Source organism: Salmo trutta, chromosome 31 (genome assembly GCF_901001165.1).
Source record: "Salmo trutta chromosome 31, fSalTru1.1, whole genome shotgun sequence".
NCBI lineage: Eukaryota > Metazoa > Chordata > Actinopteri > Salmoniformes > Salmonidae > Salmo > Salmo trutta.
The window spans coordinates 4,903,629-4,924,389 of NC_042987.1; the positions used below are offsets into that span (position 1 = coordinate 4,903,629).

The window sequence follows — 20,761 nt, forward strand, 5'->3', positions numbered from 1 at the left end:
AGGCTACTAACTGCTTACTACATAACATACACTTAGTATTACTTTCTTAGCTACAGTATACATATCTCCCTGGCATATTACATAATGTATGCAGCAGCATACAAGACATTTTTTGGACTCACCTTGTTGTGCTGTGCTCACTTGAACAGCAAGGTGGCGAGACGGTCCTTCGTGGGCAAATTTTGTCATCAACATTTCTCATCAAAGTCTGGCAAGCTCTGGATTTATGGTGCTTTCAAGACAACTCGGAAGTAAAAAAAAAAGTTGAATCATGATGAGGTCAGTGATCTTCAAGTCGTAGCTCTAGAAAGAGGCTAGAGTTCCCGATTTACAATTCCGAGTTGGATGACCATTCAAAATGTATTTTCCCAGTCATAGCTCGTTTTTCCTGAGTTCCCAGTTGTCTTGAACTCACCAAAGTCCGATTTTGCAGTAACGAGTTAACAGTTGTTTTGAGCGCAGCATAAATGATGCTTTATTGACAGCATGTTTATAATTTTAAACTAGGAAAATAGACCCTTAATCTTAGACTTGGGACCACACAGCCACTCCACTGAATAGCAGGCTAATGATTGCTTTACAATGCTTGCAGTTACCCACTGACTCCTTCCAAACCACTCATTGTTGAATTAGCGATTTCCAACTTGTTGTGTAATGTTTATGTCCAATGGCTGAAGAGCACCGATACGTTTCATCTATAATTTCTCTTCATGTGACAAGGATTACAAATAATTTGCCAGTAGATTGTCGACTTGATTCAAGATGACGTCTGCTAGCTAAGATTTTGAAAGTATGATGCTGACATGATCAGTCCAATCAACGCTACTGTACGTATAACGTGAATAGACGTCATTTTATCTGTGTCCAATGACCTTGAGCCTTGGATGTGAACTTCTAATGTAACTCTATGTCAGCACCCAAAGGGCTAGAATTTTATTTGAGAGCTCTAAGCTTGCGGTGACGTAGTGTCCCCATGAGTGACAGAACACTTTATTAACTCAATGATATATTTTTTTTACATTGTTGACAAACTGATATGTGACAGGTATTAATGCCAAAATAACACATAAAACAGGCAAGCCCCACCTCAATTTTTTTTTTTTTTTACATTCTTTTGCCCTGAATGACAGGTCGCCACTGCGTGAATATACTTTTAGCATTCAATAAAATTTACTTGGGCTTGACCTGAGCTGTTTTGACTTATTTTATAGGTCTACTGATCTATTCAAAATAACGCATTAGTGTCCGTGGAAATGTAGGCCTACTGTCCCGGACAAGGGAGTTACTTACCATCACGTGTTCTGCATCAGGTTTGGGCTTCCATTTAATTTCCAGTAAATTCAGAAAATACACTTTAATTCCAATTCCCTTTCCAATTCAATGCTTTTCAATGAGGAACATTTGGAATTGGGTTTACTTTCCGCATGAACTGGAATTGAAATGGCTCTGACCCCCAACCCTGCTCCGCAAACATTCTCATTCTAGTCTAGTCAAATTGTCTTCATATGGTTCTGCATCAGAATGTTATGAAGTAGACACCTAGATCATGGCGTAGATGTCCAACAAGAACAAAACATGACTCAATACACTGGAAATTCTTGCCTGAAATGAAAATGCAATTCCAGGACGCCACTTAGGTCATTATAATGGCCAGTTCAAAATCATCACCCAGTTGATTTCAGTTCAATACAACACAGCTCTTGGAGACAGGCCCTTTCTGTAAAAAAAAAACATTCACTGTCATGTTTTAAATAAAAAAGTGTCTCTCCAGAATGGTCAACAGTAATGAGATGAAGACAAAGTGCTTGATGCTAAATAGTTTATTAAGGCTTGATTTCTTCTAAAGGAAAAAATCTAATAAGATCAGGTTTTAAAAACCTTACAGGTTATTCCCACTGATATAGCTATAGTGGTTTACTTGCAAGTCTATACGATGATAATTCCTTGTAATATTTTTTATTTCATTTCATTATTCTGTAGTAGATATAATTTATTTTAAAACCACAAACATGGCCTTCTTACGGCAAATAATTGGACACGTGCCTGTAAGTCCTAAACTAAACTATAGGCATCACAACCATTCCATGCTTCTTGACCAAAAGAAAGACAACAGTGATGCATGTCTATAGGGTAAAGTAGCTTTCTCCACTTGTCTTCTTTCCTTTATCTATACTGGTGTGAAAGAGGACTGATGAAAGAAACACCATGTAAGGCATCCACCCACATGGCTCTAACACTGTTTTCACATTAGTGCAGATCAAGGAGAGGAAGGAAGTCACTTTAGACTGGAAGAATCTCAATTGCATACTCCTAGAGTCCCCTCTCGGCATCTCCTCAAAACCCATAGGTCCCGCCCCTCTGACCTTCTCCAATGGGTTTTGAGGAGGCAAAAAGAGGACGAGGGGTGTGCAATTGAGATTCTCCCTAAATTGAGATGCACCCAGGGTGTCCCCTGTATAAGGTCAAAGGTCATGTCTCCAATCATACGAGGACTACACACTACACTGGCCAGGTAAAGGGGCAGCTACGCTACAGAGTACAGACAAAACCAACATCTGAGAAGGGACTGTGGTGACACATACACAATCGAGCACCACACATCCAGCAAGTCTGGAACTGATCCACACACATTGCAAGTTACACAACTTCATGAACACAAGAGATGAGTTCATGCTCATGTACAGTGAGTGACAGCACTCACATCCATGTCATTACTTCCATTAGCACTCTGTTCTGTCCAAGTGTTCACAGACACATGGCATAAAATTACAGAAAATATTGAAAAGCAGTAAGCACTACTCAAAGGATTGTATAGTATTTAAAGCTGGAATCCGGAGCAGTGAAACTGCCACGTCCTTTTGCGATATTAAAACAAATACATTACTTCTAACAATGAACACGGGTTGTTTCCCCTCATACATCAACGCACATCATAGCACCCACGATAGTACATACTCTTCTGGTCCATGGTAATATATTTTATCAAGGTGCTGCTGGATGCTTCGCTCCTCCTTTCATAAACAAAATAATAACAAATGTGGCGCTGTTTCACCTAATGCAGATTCCAGCTTTAACCTGTTGCCAGCCTGCATGATTACGCATTGTAGGCTATTAATTAGAGAGATACTTTCAATGTTCAACCCCCAATCAATCTCTATGGATAGATAACTCCTGATACCAATGACTTCCTTCCATATATTAATCAAGGACTCCATTCTAAAAGCACACACACATTTTCAGCAACAACAAAAAACACAGAAACCATATTTCGTTCTTATTTTTTTTCTTACTCTTGATAGTAAAATCAGTTACATTATTTTCAGGTTATACATTGTAGGCTTTCTCCATCACTATTTGCTGCTAAGTTAAAGCTTAGCATTACAAAGGAAATGATAGATTTCAGGGCTTTACAGTGCAACCATTTAAATATTTTACTGAGCGACCTGGAAATGTTATTTAGGAGCACCAGTGCACTTAGAAAAGTCCCCCAGATGATAGCTGTTGCAATGATACTTCACTGTACCGCAGCGCCTGGTGCCAAAGAGAACTCACTGAGCGCAGATTCATGACCGTCATGCTTGCACCATTACAACAAAGAAAACGGCTTGTTATTTCAAGAATATTTTCATTGTGCTCCTAAATAATTTTTGTGTGCTCCTACATTTTTCAACTAAAGCACACACGTGATCCTTGTTAAAAAACAAAACAAAAAAAGTCAGCATAGAGCCCTGGATTTATAGCAAAACCACATTTTCAGAAGCAAAAAAAGTCAAACAAAACAAAGGATTAAGACAAAATGATGGCCAACGGACAATTAACCGAAGTGATTTTCCCAAAAAGAGTAACAAACAACTCATTCATATGTAGCAGTTACATCACATAATTAAAAAATCCTTTTAAAAATGGTGAATGCTACATTTCTCTCAGACTGGCTTGAATACGTGAACAGAATCTCCCAATGATGAAACATACAAAACCGTCATTTATCAAAACAAACCAAAGTGGAGGGGTATGAGGGATGTAAAATTGTACAATTTTGGATTCAGATGGTGAGAGCTCCGTCATCCTGGAGGACACACATCAGTTACTTACTTCCCAGAGGCCTTTGCACTTCCTCCTGTGAAATGTCCAGAGTCTGTGACTTCACACTATCCCTGATATCTCCAGCACTGTCAGTTAAAGAGCAGTTCTTTTGACATGTCATCAATAACTAGAAAATAACATTAAGGCTCCAGAAAAGCAGCTTTCTGAACTGAAAATTGTCAATAGTAAGCCAAAAAATATAGACTTTGTTGATCTTGAATGAAAAATAGATAAACCATTGAAGTATTATTAATCGCACACAGTTCCAAGTCCGAAAATGTTGCCTTTGGGATCCTCCAACCCTGTTGGCACAGTTAAACCTCTGAAGCATGGCAACACCGCCCCCCAATGGACAAACAGGGGCAGGACACTGTAGTTCCTGATTGTACAGAAATATAAAGTGGCAGACATTCTCTTCTCCTTGGTGCTGTCAAACTCTGATTCAATTTGAGCAAGAGAAGGGAGGAAGGTGGCAGGAAAGGTCAAAACCAACCCAGTCTGACGAGAAAGAGTACATGACGGAGAGAACGTAAAAATCTAAGTCAATCAGAACTAAAACAGTGCAGTGGTGGTGGCTAGGTAATACATTAAATCAGCTTGTTATCCCTGCACAAGAGGTGGTGGGTGGTACCTGGAGCACAAAGCGCAAGTCTTAACAGTGGTGGCAGAAATTCACCAGGATTAAATATAAAAAAATGACTTATTTTTTAAAATAAATTCTGAATTCTTCTGTCTTTTAAATCATAAGTCCTAGTGTAAATGTTGATCAAGCCAAGGATAAATGTCTTCTACTGTTGTTTACTCCTGTTTTGGCACTCCTGTGGGGAGACAAGAGAAGGACATGAATAACATTCAAGAAGTATCCATTAAATAACACTCCTTTAAATAAATCTAAACCACAACAGTCACCAACATTGATTACAGTTAAGAGATAGGGAAACTGGACATGTACCTGATCCAGTCGAGTTCGGTTCTGGATGGGTGCAAGTGGCTCAAAGACCTGACAGCAGGAGTAGAGTGAGAGAAGAGGTGTCAGTCAAGCACACAGATCTAAAGCAACTTCTTATGAACATCTATTGAAGGGATATGATGGGCTCTAAACTGATCATGATAGGCATACCATTTTCATATTCACCAAGATGATAACAAATGACAAAACACTGTCAATTAATCAAATGTCTTTTACCAACAACAAAGGACAGCATTTGAAACAGGTAAACATCAATACAACTTTCTGGGAGGTTGTTTAGCATCCATAAAGCCTAGGAGTGGATGGACTGGATTTAGCCAGACCAGTGTATCTAACCCACCTTGCGCACCTCCTCCTCCTCCTCCTGCCTCTTCTCATAGTGGGAGAAGTCATCGAAGATGGAGGTGGTGTGCTTGTAACCCTTGATGATCTTCAGCACCTGCTTGGCCTTCTCCAGAGGGACTTCCTGGGTGTCTCGGGAGTTGGTCACCGGCTTGTTGTCGTTGTTCTCAAGGCGGATGTGGCGCAGCTGGCTGTTGGGCACGTCCTTCACAAACAGCCAGTCCACATCAAACTTACCCTTCCACTTGTCCTGCGCCCACACGCCAGCGCTGGTGCCGTAGTCCACGGGCGAGCGCATCTCTGCCACGCCGCAGAAGTGGCCACTGCCGTTGACGCTGAACAGCAGATAGACGGGTCCCTTGAAATTGAGGCCGCGGAAGGCCCCGTCCAGGCGTTTGTTGCCATGCTCGGTGCTGCACCAGATGGAGTACTTGATGGAGCGGTGGATGTCGTCCTCAGAGTAGCTCTTGATGATGAACACGCGGCCGTTCTTCAGGTTCCACTCAAACTCCCTAGGGTTGTAGCTGTGAGCTGCACGCAGCTTCTCCAGCACCGGGTGATTCTCTGCTCCACCGGGTACCATAGTGGCAGAACCGAGGGGGGCACCGTTACCCCCGCCAACTACGGCAATCATACTGCCACCATCCATTCCGGCCCCTACCTGCCCGTAGCCGAAGTTACGGTTGCGCGGGGCAACCCAGCGGGTCTGGGGTGGTGGGGTTTGGGTGTGGTTCTGGTAGGGTTGAGGGGGCTGGTGGTGCTGGGGGGGCTGGTGCTGTAAGGCCATGGGCTGTATCTGCTGCTGCACCAGGGACTGGGGAGGAGGCTGCATGGGGTTCTGCTGCATGGGGTGACCAAGGGGCATGCTCATAGCCTGCTGCATGGGGGCTTGGGCCACTTTATTCACAGGCCCCTTGTTGTCCCAGGTGCCGATGTCCATGTTGTGTTTGATGGGCGGAGGGGGCAGGGCTCCCCCAGGGCTGGACATGCCTGGTTTCATCTTGGCCTTCAGCTGCTGGGGCTTGGCCGGCTTACTGGCAATGGCCGCCCATGAGGTGGGCTTGGGCAGGGGCATACCGATGGGCGTACCCCCGTTCCCCTGCGCCACCGCCGGCAGTCCACCAATCACAGAGCCCACAGCCTTGACCCCTGACCCCTGGCCTGTGATGTCACCACCGATTTTTAGACCCACCATGCCCTGCTCCAGGCTGTTCATGCCTGGGGCCTTGTTGATGGTGTCGCTGTGGAAGCCTGTCTGGCTGTCAGGCACCAGGGTGCCCCCCAGGGAACTGGGAGGGTAGCTATAGCTACCCCCGTATGAGCTCTGAGTCTGCTGGCCCTGGGAGCCACTGGTGCCCCAGGTGGAGAAGGTCGGGTTCTCAGGGAAAAAGTTAAAACGATGAGGGTAAATACTGTTACCAAGCCCTCCAGGCTGGCCAAACATGGTGTCGGGCATAAAGTGGTGGTCTCCATTGCTCAACGGTCCGTAGGGGGTGAGGTAAGGGATGGGGGGGTCTCCTCCGGTGGACCAAGGGGCCTCATTGAGGGGGTAGGGGAAGCCGATGGAGGGGGCATAGTAGCTGGACAGGTAGGGGTCAGTCATGGACTGGTAGCTGTTGCTCTGTGGATGTAGAACAATGACATTAATAATCTATGACAGTGACGTAAAAATATGTTCCATTTGTCTTTTGGTGTTTGCTTAACATTATGCAACCCTAATAAACAGTTGTTCACAAAACACTCAGCTAGTAAATGGAGAAAAATATAGGTCTGGGAATTGTCAGGGACCTCACGATACAATATTATTACGATGCTTATGTGCAAGTTCTATATGTACTGCGATTCAATACTGTGATTTTATTGCGATTTGATGTTCCACACATATTGCTCACTCTGTCTGCTGCAGAGAGACAAGAGAGAGCAGGAGAAAATGGGTTTTGATCAGTTATTGAAATACAAGTGATGAAAACATGTTGGCTCAACATTGAAAAATATATAGAACAAATTATAGGATGAAAAATCCAGGAGTTATGGCTCAGGTACAGCTGAATAGCGCCACATTCAATGTAGCCAAAGATTATAGGGTCCCCTAGTAAACCCTTGTCAACACTGGTTCCTACCCTGTCACAATAAGTCCTCCCTGGCATTTTCATTCATTGTCATGCCAAACACTGTGTTCAAAGTGCCCACTATTATATTCTAACTATAGATTTATAATAATCATTCTATTTCCATGATTCCAACAGGTCACCCAAGTGTTTTGCTATGAATCACAAGTCAAATTGCAATTGCAACATTTGGTTACAAATACGGCCTAGTATTTTTGCCCATATAGTGGCATTGTGGAAATGATCTCAAATGAGTGCAGGAAATGCAGAAATTGGGTGGAAATGCAGGAAATTATTTTAGGTTGAAGTTGAACAGTATAAAACAATGTCATGACGTTGGCCTGTGGGTAAGGTTTATGACCCCCCCCATAAATACCTTTCTCCCTTCCCCTCTCTTACTGACCCTACTGAAGGACTGCTGTCCTGTTAAATATAGAGAGTCTGGGAACATCAAACAAATGGGGAAAGGAACCATATTTTGGTAATAAAACCAGTTGGAAATATGCTTGATAACGTAATGAGTATGTATGTCAGTTCATTGTTATCTGAGACATTATGATTGATGACAGGACGACATAAACTGTACCTGAGAAAGTATACACCCTCTAGTTATCAGAGTCACATGGAATTGTTATGTAATTGAAATGTTTGATATTGAAATTGTTTGTTAGGAGATTAAATGTAATTTTAGCTTCCAAATGAGAGAATTGGGTTTTCATAAGGAAAGTGCCCTGCTCGATCAGTGGCCCAACCCTGTGAAGAGACAGGGGTTATAAACGATGAAGCACCTCCTTCCCCCCTCTCCACTATATAAGCCTTTGACGAAAAGATAACCAGTTGTTCCAGTACGGGAGGTCTGCAGCCTCTACGTTAGAAGGACACACATGTAAAGGACAGAACTAAGCCAACCTCGGCGTGAGCTATGGTATGAACTGGTATGAACTTTGAGCTTATTCACTACAGAAGTGATACTTCCTAGCCGTTGAGTTAGCAGCTGCCTCTGCTAACGTGGGCTAGGAAAGGACGGACGACGGATCCAGTCTAACAACCAGACGAAGATACCACCAAGTATCCAATTTACCACCATTGACATTCTTCCACTACAGGAAGATCTGTTGGCCAACCCGGCCAGCATCTACGACCAATCTACCGAAGCGCAGCTCAGAGTAAATATTTATTGCATTTTCCTTTTCCAAATGGGCGGTAATTTAGAATGCATAAGATAATGTATTTACGATAGCATAGCTGCTGTTTTTGTTCCTAAATCTTCCCGCTCTTTCATTCAAGCCCAACCCCCTTTCCTTTGTGTAACCAGGTTCCGTCCACCGGGACGTTTTCTGTATGACATCATTGGTGTTCTGTGTATTTGTAATTCTGTGTGATTAGTTAGGTATTTAGTAAATAAATAATTAAACCCAATTTTGTATTGCTGATTCAACTTGTTAGCCAGGGTTCGTGAAGATAACCATGAATTTACAACTTTCATTATGAGACTGAAAATAAGATAAGGATATTGACTGCTATAGATGTAAAATATTACTAAGTATGTTAAGAGTTTATTCGGAAGATAATGGCTCTATAAACGTTCTTCCGTGGTGCCTCGACTTTCTAGTTAATTACATTTACATGATTAGCTTAATCAGGTAATATTAATTACAGAGAAATCATTTTATAAATTAGCATGTCATATCACTTAATCCGGCATAGCCAAAGACACGACAACAATCAGATTGGAGAAAATACCATGATAGGATATTTTGGTCATGTCGCCCAGCCCTACGTCATCATAATATGCAATATTTGATACTGAGCTTTCTTCTACTATAAATATCCACCTAGAATTTCCACTCCACTGTGAAAACCAACTGTAAAATGTAGGCCTAGGCTGGAGCTGGAACGATAAAACGAAAATTACAGACACTTATATTGTCTTTCTTTTATAGAAGTATTTTGCGTATGTCATCATTTTGCGTATGTGGTACGTTCCTGTAGATTGTTCTAAAACCATTATTTGGTCAACAGAAATAGCCTATGTATTACGTTGATCCCTGTTATTAAAGTATTTGCATGTCCCGGTTTCGCTGTCAGATGCTGTGTGAGAGAGCCACTCTCACTCTCTCTCCCCACTGTGCACACGGAGGATGGAGAGATGTATTCTCTGATCTTGCCGCCTCCCGGACTGCCATCCATTTTTGAAGAACTTTCTTTTCATTGTTAGAGTGGCCACTGTAGAGTGACCAGTATCTGGTCAATATGCATAATGAATCATCTCTGGTAGAAACCATCAAGCATATGACCGTTGCTCAAAAAAGGAATTGCGGGGGAAAAAATACAGTTTTCAAAGCAATTACTGTAGTTGTAATTACAGAGAGGAGTGTCACAGCTTTCTGTGAGTAATTTATCTATCATCTCTTAATATTGAGTTCATGCCACGACTTTACACCCGAAGTAGGCTATAGTACGGTTTTGATGCGCTCTCTGAGCACAGCGAGCCATTTGCAGTTAATAGTAGGCTATAGTATGGTTTTGATGCGCTCTCGGAGCACAGCGAGCCATTTGCAGTGAATAGCAGGCTGTAGTATGGTTTTGATGCGCTCTCGGAGCACAGCGAGCCATTTGCAGTTAATAGTAGGCTATAGTATGGTTTTGATGCGCTCTCGGAGCACAGCGAGCCATTTGCAGTGAATAGTAGGCTGTAGTATGGTTTTGATACGCTCTCGGAGCACAGCGAGCCATTTGCAGTGAATAGTAGGCTGTAGTATGGTTTTGATACGCTCTCGGAGCACAGCGAGCCATTTGCAGTGAATAGGCCTACATCAAGTAGCCTACATGGCTATATAGCAACAATATCATGTAAAGTTCCCACTTCCTCAGGTGGTGAATAATATACCGTGCCTTCAGACAGTCTTCACACCCCTTGACTTATTCCACATTCTGTTGTGTTACAGCCTACATTCAAAATTGATTCAAATAATAATCTCAACCATATACAGAAAGTGTTCATACCCCATGATTTATTCCACATTCTGTTGTGTTACAGCCTACATTCAAAATGGATTAAAATAATAATCTCAACCATATACAGTGCATTCAGAACATATACAGACCCCTTCACTTTTTCCACTTTGTTACGTTACAACCTTATTCTAAAATGGATTAAATACATTTTCCTAATAAATATACACACACAAAACCCCATGACAAAAATGTAATATACTTTACATAAGTATTCACACCACTGAGTCAACACACGTTAGTCACCTTTGGCAGTGAATACAGCTGAGAGTCTGAGGTAAGTCTCTAAACAGCTTTGCATCCTGGACTGTACAATATTTGCCCACTAATCTTTTAAAAATGATTCTAGCTCTGTCAAATTGGTTGTTAATCATTGCTAGACAACCATTTAAGTCTTGCCATAGATTTTCATGTAGATTTAAGTCTAAACTGTAACAATGCCACTCAGGAACAATTACTGTCTTCATGGTAAGCAACTCCAGTGTACATTTGGCCTTGTGTTTTAGGTTATTGTCCTGCTGAAAGGTGAATTCATCTCGCAGTGTCTGGTGGAAAGCAGAATGAACAAGGTTTTCCTCTAGGATATTGCCAGTTCTTAGCCCTTTCCCATTTCTTCTTTACCCTGAAAAACTACCCAGTCCTTAACAATTACAAGCATAGCCATAGCATGATGCAGCCACCACTATGCTTGAAAATATGGAGAGTTGTACTCTAATGTGTTTTATTGGATTTGCCCCAAATGTAACACTTTGTATTCAGGAAAAAAAGTTTCGCTCTGCCACATTTTTTGCAGTATTACTTTAATGCCCTTGGAATTTTGAAAAATTCTCTACAGGCTTCCTTCTTTAACTCTGAGAAACTACAATGTCGTTGATCCATCCTCAGTTTTCTCCTATCACAGCCATTACACTCTGTAACTGTTTTTAAAATCACCGTTGGCCCCATGGTGAAATCCCTGAGCGGTTTCCTTCCTCTCCACCAACTGATTTAGGAAGGACGCCTGTATCTTTGTAGTGACTGGGTGTATTGATACACCACACAAAGTGGAACTTCACCATGCTCAAAGGGATATTCAAAGTCTGCTTTTTGTTTTTTAACCCATTTACCAATAGGTGCCCTTCTTTGTGATGCCTTGGAAAACCTCCCTGGTCTTTGTGGTTGAATCTGTGTTTGAAATTCATTGCTTGACAATGGGACTTTACAGATTTTTGTAGATATGTGGTACAGAGATGAGGTAGTCATTCAAAAATAATGTTAAACAATATTATTGCACAGAGTGAGTAAATGTAACTTATTATGTGACAAAAGCGCATTTCTACTCCTGAACTTATTTAGGCTTGACATAAGGGGTTGAATACTTAGAATCAAGACATTTCAGCTTTTGATTTTATAGTTGATGATATTACTAGTTTATCTAGCATGTCCTGCGTTGCATATAATCGCGTAGGTACACGTTGCTCCAACCATAAACATCAATGCCTTTCTTAAAATCAATACACAAGTATATATTTTTAAACCTGCATATTTAGTTAATATTGCCTGCTAACATGAATTTCTTTTAACTAGGGAAAATGTGTCACTTCTCTTGCAAACAGAGTCAAGGTATATGCAGCAGTTTGGGCCACCTGGCTCGTTGCGAACTGTGAAGACTATTTCTTCCTAACAAAGACAGCCAACTTCGCCAAACGGGGATGATTTAACAAAAGCGCATTTGCGAAAAAAGCACAATCGTTGCACGACTGTACCTAACCATAAACATCAATGCCTTTCTTAAAATCAACACACAGAAGTATATATTTTTAAACCTGCATATTTAGCTAAATGAAATCCAGGTTAGCAGGCAATATTAACCAGGTGAAATTGTGTCATTTTGCATTCATTGCACGCAGTCTGGGTATATGCAACAGTTTGGGCCGCCTGGCTCGTTGCGAACTAATTTGCCAGAATTTTACGTAATTATGACATAACACTGAAGGTTGTGCAATGTAACAGGAATAACGTTGGTTTTCGAGATGATAGTTTCCCGATTCGACCATATTAATGACCTAAGGCTCGTATTTCTGTTTGTTATTATGTTATAATTAAGTCTATGATTTGATAGAGCAGTCTGACTGAGCGGTGGTAGGCAGCAGCAGGCTCGTAAGCATTCATTCAAAATAGCACTTTCTTGCATTTTGCCAGCAGCCCTTCGCAATGCATTGCGCTGTTTATGACTTCAAGCCTGTCAACTCCCAAGATTAGGCTGGTGTAACCGATGTGAAATGGCTAGCTAGTTAGCCAGGTGCGCGCTAATAGCGTTTCAAACGTCACTCGCTCTGAGACTTGGAGTAGTTGTTCCCCTTGCTCTGCATGGGTAACGCTGCTTCGAGGATGGCTGTTGTCGATGGGTTCCTGGTTCGAGCCCAGGTAGGAGCGAGGAGGGGGACGGAAGCTATACTGTTACACTGGCAATACTAAAGTGCCTATAAGAACATCCAATAGTCAAAGGTATATGAAATACAAATCATATAAATAGTCCTATAATTCCTACAACCTAAAACATCTTACCTGGGAATATTGAAGACTCATGTTAAAAGGAACCACCAGCTTTCATATGTTCTCATGTTCTGAGCAAGGAACTTAAACGTTAGCTTTTTTACATGGCACATAATGCACTTTTACTTTCTTCTCCAACACTTTGTTTTTGCATTATTTAAACCAAATTGAACGTTTCATTATTTATTTGAGGCTAAATTGATTTTATTGATGTATTATATTAAGTTAAAATAAGTGTTCATTCAGTATTGTTGTCATTATTACAAATAAATAAATAAAACAATCGGCCGATTAATCGGTATCGGCTTTTGTTTTTTTTGGACCTCCAATAATCGGTATCGGTTACGGCGTTGAAAAATCATAAATCGGTCGACCTCTACCAGAAACACATTTAATGCATCGCTCAGTTATGCATAGAAAGAACCATGTCATCATGGAATGGTCTGCCACCAGACGTTACTCAGGCAAGCTCATAAAAAAATACAAAAACTGATAGAAAAATATATATTGTGTCACAGCACCTCTCCTTTTCTAAACATCTCATTTAACTGCACTGTATATAAAATATGTAATCTATATGAAGTGTGTAAACAGTATTTTTATTGTCTCTTGATGTCTTTCCAAAATATCACTTTTATTTTTAAAGAAAAAAAAAACATTTCGAATTTAAAGTAATATCTAATGTTGTTCTTGTCTATAACTTTTCTGTACTTTGTCATGCATTTGTACATTTCATGCGGACCCCAGGAAGAGTAGCTGCTGCATGTGCAGTAGCTAATGGGGATCCTAATAAACTAAACTAGCTCAGGGGTATTCAAATCTTACCCTACGAGGTCCGGAGTACTGATGGTTTCTACCAGAGATGATTCATTATGCATATTGACCAGATACTTTAGTGGCCGCTCTAACAATGAAAAGAAAGTTCTTAAAAAATGGATGGCAGTCGGGAGGAGGCAAGATCAGATGGGACCATTCCAGCCAATGAGATGGCAGATACATGTGTGAGAAGAACAGGCAACGGTTTCTATTAGTTAACACAGCCACAAAGTCAAAATAGGCTATATAGTAAAAATGTATGAAAACTAAAATTAACCTTAACTTAAGGTTAGACATAAGGTTAGCAGTGTGGTTCAGGTTAGGATTAAAATCACATTTTAGAAGAGAAATTGTAGAAATAGGCAGGATTAACGACTTTGTGGCTGTGGTAACTAGTGATGACCAGGCACAACACCGATATAAAGTGTTTTTTCTCAAAGTTGACAGGATGTCACGTGTCCTACTTATACCAGTACACTCGTAACAACCTAATCATTACAAAACCATGATTCGATCATATAACCCATTCAACCAAATTCGACACTGACCTCCATACAAAAACTCATTGCTTGGTGAACAAAAGGCCACCTGCTGGAGAAAATATTTCTGGACCTGTTATCACTCATGTCGCCTCTTCCTCTCTGTTTTTACCTGATAATAAATGACTTGTCTCCCAGGTCTGAATCAGTCCCTGATTAGAGGGAAAGAATTTGAAAAAGCACTGGATATGGCTTCGAGGGGTCATTTCTAGAAGGGATGCAGCTAAGGTCAAAGTGATATCAAAAGTTGCACGTTCGAGTCAGGTGGGGGAGAATTTTTGCATTTTCCCTAATCGTTTTCCTAACCTTAACCTAATTCTCCTAACCTGCTACATTAATTCTCCTAACCTACTGTGTAAGTTTTCCGAACATGCAACAAAAAGTCACTTTTGACATTAGCGGCATCCCATCCAGTCAAAACCGCATTGAGGTCCAGATTTGAATTTGAGGGGCCTAGCCTATGTTAGGGAAATGTGAAACCTTGATTCAAAGATCTAAGACCTTAAATAAAAGACCAACCCATCACTGAAAGCGATTTATACAAATGGAGAGTAACTTAACTCTTACCAACCGCAGCTTCAACACAAAACACTGCCACTGTGCAGATATTGAATAATACACTGTAAACATTATCCCATAAGACTGGTCAGCATTATCACCTGCGGCCAGTCACGCACCTGGGTTGATTGGCCAGTGAGGTACGGCTCAAAGTCATTGTCGTGGACCGTCTCCTTCTGATGCAGTGAACCATTTTGCACTGAAACAACAACACACAGTAGTTAGAATGAGGAAGGAATCCTTTCTCAACAATAACAGGTGAGTGGCACTGCACTGTCAGTTTAGTGAAGGGCATTTTGAAGTCTGCTTAGTGGTCGAGCCAGCCTTTCTTAACACTGTCGCTCAGCTCAGACACCAGGGGGATAAGTATGTAGGCTACGCCAGCTCCCACGAAATAGGATTTTAGAAGTGCCGTCTTTATTTTGTTACTTTTTGGTAATGTCGTCTTTGGTGTGCTTATCAATGCACAAGCAACTTTATTTCCCCACTCCGACATACAATGCATGAAGTTTAAAATGTATTGTAATTACTAAATGTGTAATGTGAAATATTTTCACATTACGATTTCTTTCCACAAAAACATTTCATTAAATATTTAAATCAGTAGTCTTCCTCAAATGAAGGGGATGATAACGCAATCTTTGCAAGAGGGAAGGAATCTAGTTTCATTGGTCCTCAACCTGCGGCACTGTCATTTCATTCAGTGGAGTTAGCCTGCACTGGAGCAGGATAGTTCTGAAGGATTCGTTGCCATAGAAATGGCTCTAGCTAGAAAATGAGCCACATTCATATGACCGAATATCCGAGTTGAACTCACTAGACCTAAATTACCTCGCTAACTCCTCAAACCTGCTTCGTAGGATACCTCTCTGGCCCTTGCTGGGAAACAAGTAGTAACCTGGAAGTGAATCAGGCTATGACCTCAAGGCCCGTGCTGTGTGTCACTATCTGCCTGTTCTGCCAGCCTCTCAATGTCTAACACACAATTAAAGGCTAGTCACAACAACATAATCAACACCCGTCAACGTCACAGCATAACAGCAGTGAATAATCCGTGAGTCACTAAATGTGTGCGTGTGTGGGGGGGTGGGGATATGTTCTGCATAAATCTCTCCTGTCTAAGTGTCCATGTCAAAGTCAACTCATCCAGAAAGTATGGCATTTGTTTTCACTAACTCAGACCAAACAAATTATGTAGATTAGGTTTCTGACTATCCTTTATTTAGCTAACTGACATGCAAAAGGTACTAGACAAGTCAAACTACACTATATATAGACATGAGTATGTGGAGTGATGAATCACGCTTCACCATCTGTCAGTCCAACAGACTAATATGGTTTTGGCGGATGCCTGGAGAACCCTGCCTGTGCCAACTGTAAAGTATGGTGGAGGAGGAAAAACAGTCTGAGGTTGTTTTTCATGGTTTGGGCCCCTTAGTTCCAGTGAAGGGAAATCTTAATACTACAGCATACAATGACATTCTAGAGGATTCTGTCCTTCCAACTTTGTGGCAACAGTTTGGGGAAGGCCTTTTCCTGTTTCAGCATGACAATGCCCCTGTGTACAAAGCGAGATCAATACAGAAATGGTTTGTCTAGATCAGTGTGGAAGAACTTGACTGGCCTGCACAGAGCCCTGCCCTCAACCCTTTCAAACACCTTTGGGATGAACTGGAACGCTGATTGCGAGCCAGGCCTAATCCCCCAACATCAGTGCCTGACCTCTTGTGGCTGAATGGAAGCAAGTCCTAGCAGCAATGTTTCAACATCTAGTGGAAAGCCTTCCCAGAAGAGTGAAGGCTGTTATAGCAGCAAAGGGGGGACCAACTCCATATTAATTGCAATGATTTTGGAAGGAAATGTGCGACGAGCAGGTGTCCACATACACAACGCGACCAAAAGTATCTCTAGATCGCGCCCTACACTGTCTAGATCAGATAACTTCATGTAAGGGGAAATCTGTAACTTGGTACAGTTGACTAAAGATCATCTGTCACCTTATTTTTTTTATTTAACTAGGCAAGTCAGTGAATAACAAATTCTTATTTACAATGACGGCCTACCCCGGCCAAACACTAACGATGATGGGCCAATTGTGCGCCGCCCTATGGGACTCCCGATCACGGCCGGTTGTGATACAGCCTGGAATCAAACCAGGGTCTGTAGTGATGCCTCTAGCACTGAGATGCAGTGCCTTAGACCGTTGCGCCACTCGGGAGCCCCTCATTTAGGCTGTCTTTGTGGGAGAACCCTCTGAGGAAAGTGTTCTAAATGGACCCAAAGGGATTCTATAAGGAACCCAAAGGGATTCTTTAAAGCGTTCCCCGCAGGAACAGCCGAAGAAGCCTTTATAGGTTCTAGGTAGAATCTTTTTTTTCTAAGAGTATCTACATGGCTGTTTTTAATTCAGGTTAGAGATAGGCTTTTCAATCAAATAGGCCTATGTGAAATGCAATGATTCTTACCTTTAGATGCTTGTCCCTTTGATCTCTGCATCATGCCCGGGGGAAACAAACATACATGTTAGGCTTTCAAATGGAGTTTCATGGACTAGATAACTAGTTAGCCAACTGATATGCTAACTTAACTAACGTTAGCTGATCAGTTAGCTAGCCATGATAAGGCTAACATTAGCTAGCTAAAAGTTGTTGCTATGTAACACTATGGGAGAATCCCATCTGCTGGTTAGCTTTCTAGCTAAACGCATAGCCTAATATGACTAACTAGCTAGCGGTAGTTATAGTCAAGCAACGTAAACGTTGCAAGATGGCTAGCTTCCTAGCTAGATATGGCTAGTTACATATTTAACCAACTTCAAATGTTAACCAATGACCCATTTAAATGTGACTTTATCAGGTTAGATAACGTTAAACAACACCGCGTTTCTTAACAAGTTAGCTAGCAAGCTAATGTTCACTAGCAAATAGCTTGTTTTCCCTCAAAAACAATGTATCAACCTCTGCAACTTGGCTTGCTTGACAACAAACTAGCCGGCAAATTTCAAAGCGTTGGCTAGCTTAACGTTAGCTATAAAATAAGTCTGAAATGTACATAGTTAGCTAATGTTAGCTAGTTAACAGATTAGCTAGCTACCGTCGGGCGAGATGCATCGTCATGCCTACCTGAGGGTCAATGCTTGTGGCAGACATAATTCATTAAGTAAGTCCCTGGATTCGCACGGAGCCTAGCAGGTCACTATAATGTATCTGGGGCCCCGGGTTTTGATTGTCCTCAGCTCAGTTAACGTTAGCTAAAGTGTTTTTCCGCTACACGTAGTTAGCTATCCCCAGATCAACTTCCACAGTTCAAGTCTCGGTCTTATAGGGTCCGAATGTCCAAAGGTAAACAAGTCCGGATATTATTTCCAGATTTCCACAGAATGCTGTTATTGGATCCGGTACAATACTTGTCCACGGTTGAATCTTTTGGTCTTTTTTTGTTTTACTCCAGAGATCCCTCCTCCGTTAGCGACAGGCCCTGTCCACTTCCCCCAATGGCTGCTCCATCCGGGTTCTAGACAGGGCTTTACGTCAGCGACACCGGTTTCTTGAGAGGAGGTGGCGGTGGACCACCGCTGCGAGGTTACAATGATTTTAATGCCATTGACAAGTTCTTATTTTTATTCGACGGGGTTTAACGGTGGTTAGCATCCAATGTTATTGGTGCATTACCGCCGCCAGCTGGACGGAGTGTAGAATAAGAAACAAACAAACAAAAAAATCCGTTAAAGGGTGAACACGACATCATACAAAATACAACAAGTCCACAAAAAAAGAATTGTCCACTCCACAATACATCCCTACACAGGGTCAGGGGCCTGTGATGGGGCTGCATTCACCAACAGAATTTCTTGCACGGCCTCGTCTGTGAAATCATGAAGAACCAAAAAACGTTCAGCGGCATTCACAATCATTCCAATTTTGTTAGACCTCTTCTCTGCTTGTGCTGTACAGTTCATGAGCATTGCAATAAATAATACAAAGTCCACCATTTTAACATGTAGCATTTCACTATCGCTCGGATGAGGAGAAACCTTCACTGGTTGTGGTGGCTCTACTACCATTGATGCTTCCCCGACACTCGTTCACTACAACTTCCTAACCGCCTCCAGATAGGGGACACGCTGGACACTCCTTACCCTTGCCAACTCATTCTCCTTCGCCCTTCAACAGCGCACTCCAAGAATTCAGGCGCATGTTCACCTCCACAGTTGCAGCATTTCCCTTCACCTGGCATACGATATTCTTCCCTTCTGCACACACTTGACACATGACCAAATCTTTTACATTCATGACACTGAAGGGGCTTGTGGACAAAAGCTCTAACAGGGTATCTCATGAATCCTAACTTTATATGAGAAATTACATTTTATTTGTCACATGCGCCGAATACAACAGGTGTAGACCTCACAGTGAAATGCTTACTTACAAGCCCTTCACCAACAATGCAGTTTAAAGAAAAAAAAAACCAAAAAGTAAGCGATAAGAATAACAAATGATTAAAGAGCAGCAGTAAATAACAATAGCGGGGATATATACAGGTGCTACCGGTACAGAGTCAGTGTGCAGTGGCACCGGTGTCGAGGTAATTGAGGTAATATGTACATGTAGTTAGAGGTATTAAAGTGACTACGCATAGATAATAACAGAGAGTAGCAGCAGCGTTCCAGAGGGGAGGGCGGGGGGCTATGCAAATTCAGGAGTCTTATGGCTTGGCGTTAGAAGCTGTTTATGAGCCTCTTGGACCTAGACTTGGCTCTCCGGTTCCGCTTGCCATGCGGTAGCAGAGAGAACAGTCTATGACTAGGGTGGCTGGAGTCTTTGACAATTTTTAGGGCCTTCCTCTGACACCGCCTGGTATAGAGGTCCTGGATGGCAGGAAGCTTGGCCCCAGTGATGTACTGGGCCGTATGCACTACCCTCTGTAGTGCCTTGCGGTCTGAGGCCGAGCAGTTGCAATACCAGGCGGTGTTGCGACCCGTCAGGATGCTCTCGATGGTGCTGCTGTAAAACCTTTTGAGGATCTGAGGACCAAATCTTTTCAGTCTCCTGAGGGGGAATAGGTTTTGTCGTGCCCTCTTCACGACTGTCTTGCTGTGCTTGGACCATGTTAGTTTGTTGGTGATGTGGACACCAAGGAACTTGAATCTCTCAACATGCTCCACTACAGCCCCGTCGATAAGAATGGGGGCGTGCTCGGCCCTCCTTTTCCTGTAGTCCACAATCATCTCCTTTGTCTTGTTCACGTTGAGGGAGAGGTTGTTGTCCTTGCACCACACGGTCAGGTCTCTGACCTCCTCCGTATAGGCTGTCTCATCATTGTCGGTGATCAGGCCTACCACTGTTGTGTCATCAGCAAACTAAATGATGGTGTTGGAGTCGTGCCTGGCCGTGCAGTCATGAGTGAACAGGGAGTACAGGAGGGGACTGCGCACACAACCCTGAGGGGCCCCCGTGTTGAGGATCAGCGTGGCGGATGTGTTGTTACCTCCTCTTACCACCTGGGGCGGCCTGTCAGGAAGACCAAGATCCAGTTGCCGAGGGAAGTGTTTAGTCCCAGGGTCCTTAACTTAGTGATGAGCTTTGAGGGAGCTATGGTGTTGAAAGCTGAGATGTAGTCAATGAAAATCATTCTCACGTAGGTGTTCCTTTTGTCCAGGTGTGAAAGGGCAGTGTGGAGTGCAATAGAGATTGCATCATCTGTGGATCTGTTGTTGCGATATGCAAATTGAGTGGGTCTAGGGTTCGATCTTAGTCCTGTATTGATGCTTTGTCTGTTTAATGGTTCGTTGGAGG

At 42.3% G+C, this 20,761-nt stretch overlaps 1 protein-coding gene across 2 annotated transcripts; it reads right to left on the minus strand.

The window, feature by feature from the left end:
• Positions 1 to 1,805: 1,805 nt before the first annotated feature.
• Positions 1,806 to 18,567, minus strand: LOC115169380 (YTH domain-containing family protein 1). 2 transcript variants are annotated; one of them, XM_029724945.1, is made up of 6 exons: positions 18,089 to 18,567; positions 17,432 to 17,456; positions 15,086 to 15,165; positions 5,394 to 7,016; positions 5,036 to 5,083; positions 1,806 to 4,901 (listed from the first exon to the last, which is right to left on the minus strand). In XM_029724945.1, exons 1-6 carry the CDS (start codon positions 18,113 to 18,115, stop codon positions 4,872 to 4,874), a joined length of 1,833 nt encoding a protein of 610 aa, XP_029580805.1. In that variant the 5' UTR covers positions 18,116 to 18,567; the 3' UTR covers positions 1,806 to 4,871. The 2 variants fall into 2 exon arrangements, with proteins under 2 accessions (XP_029580805.1, XP_029580804.1); XM_029724944.1 differs by having other exon boundaries at positions 15,068 to 15,165.
• Positions 18,568 to 20,761: the final 2,194 nt, after the last annotated feature.

What these genes read in the sequence shown, in the direction of transcription:
- LOC115169380 (XM_029724944.1), bottom strand. Translation starts at nt 18,115, where the DNA reads ATGTCTGCCACAAGCATTGACCCTCAG. An exon ending in CCACAAGCATTGACCCTCAG is followed by an intron (nt 17,457 to 18,088) that starts GTAGGCATGACG and finishes GGCATGATGCAG; the next exon opens with AGATCAAAGGGACAAGCATC. An exon ending in AGGTGCGTGACTGGCCGCAG is followed by an intron (nt 7,017 to 15,067) that starts GTGATAATGCTG and finishes CTACATCCACAG; the next exon opens with AGCAACAGCTACCAGTCCAT.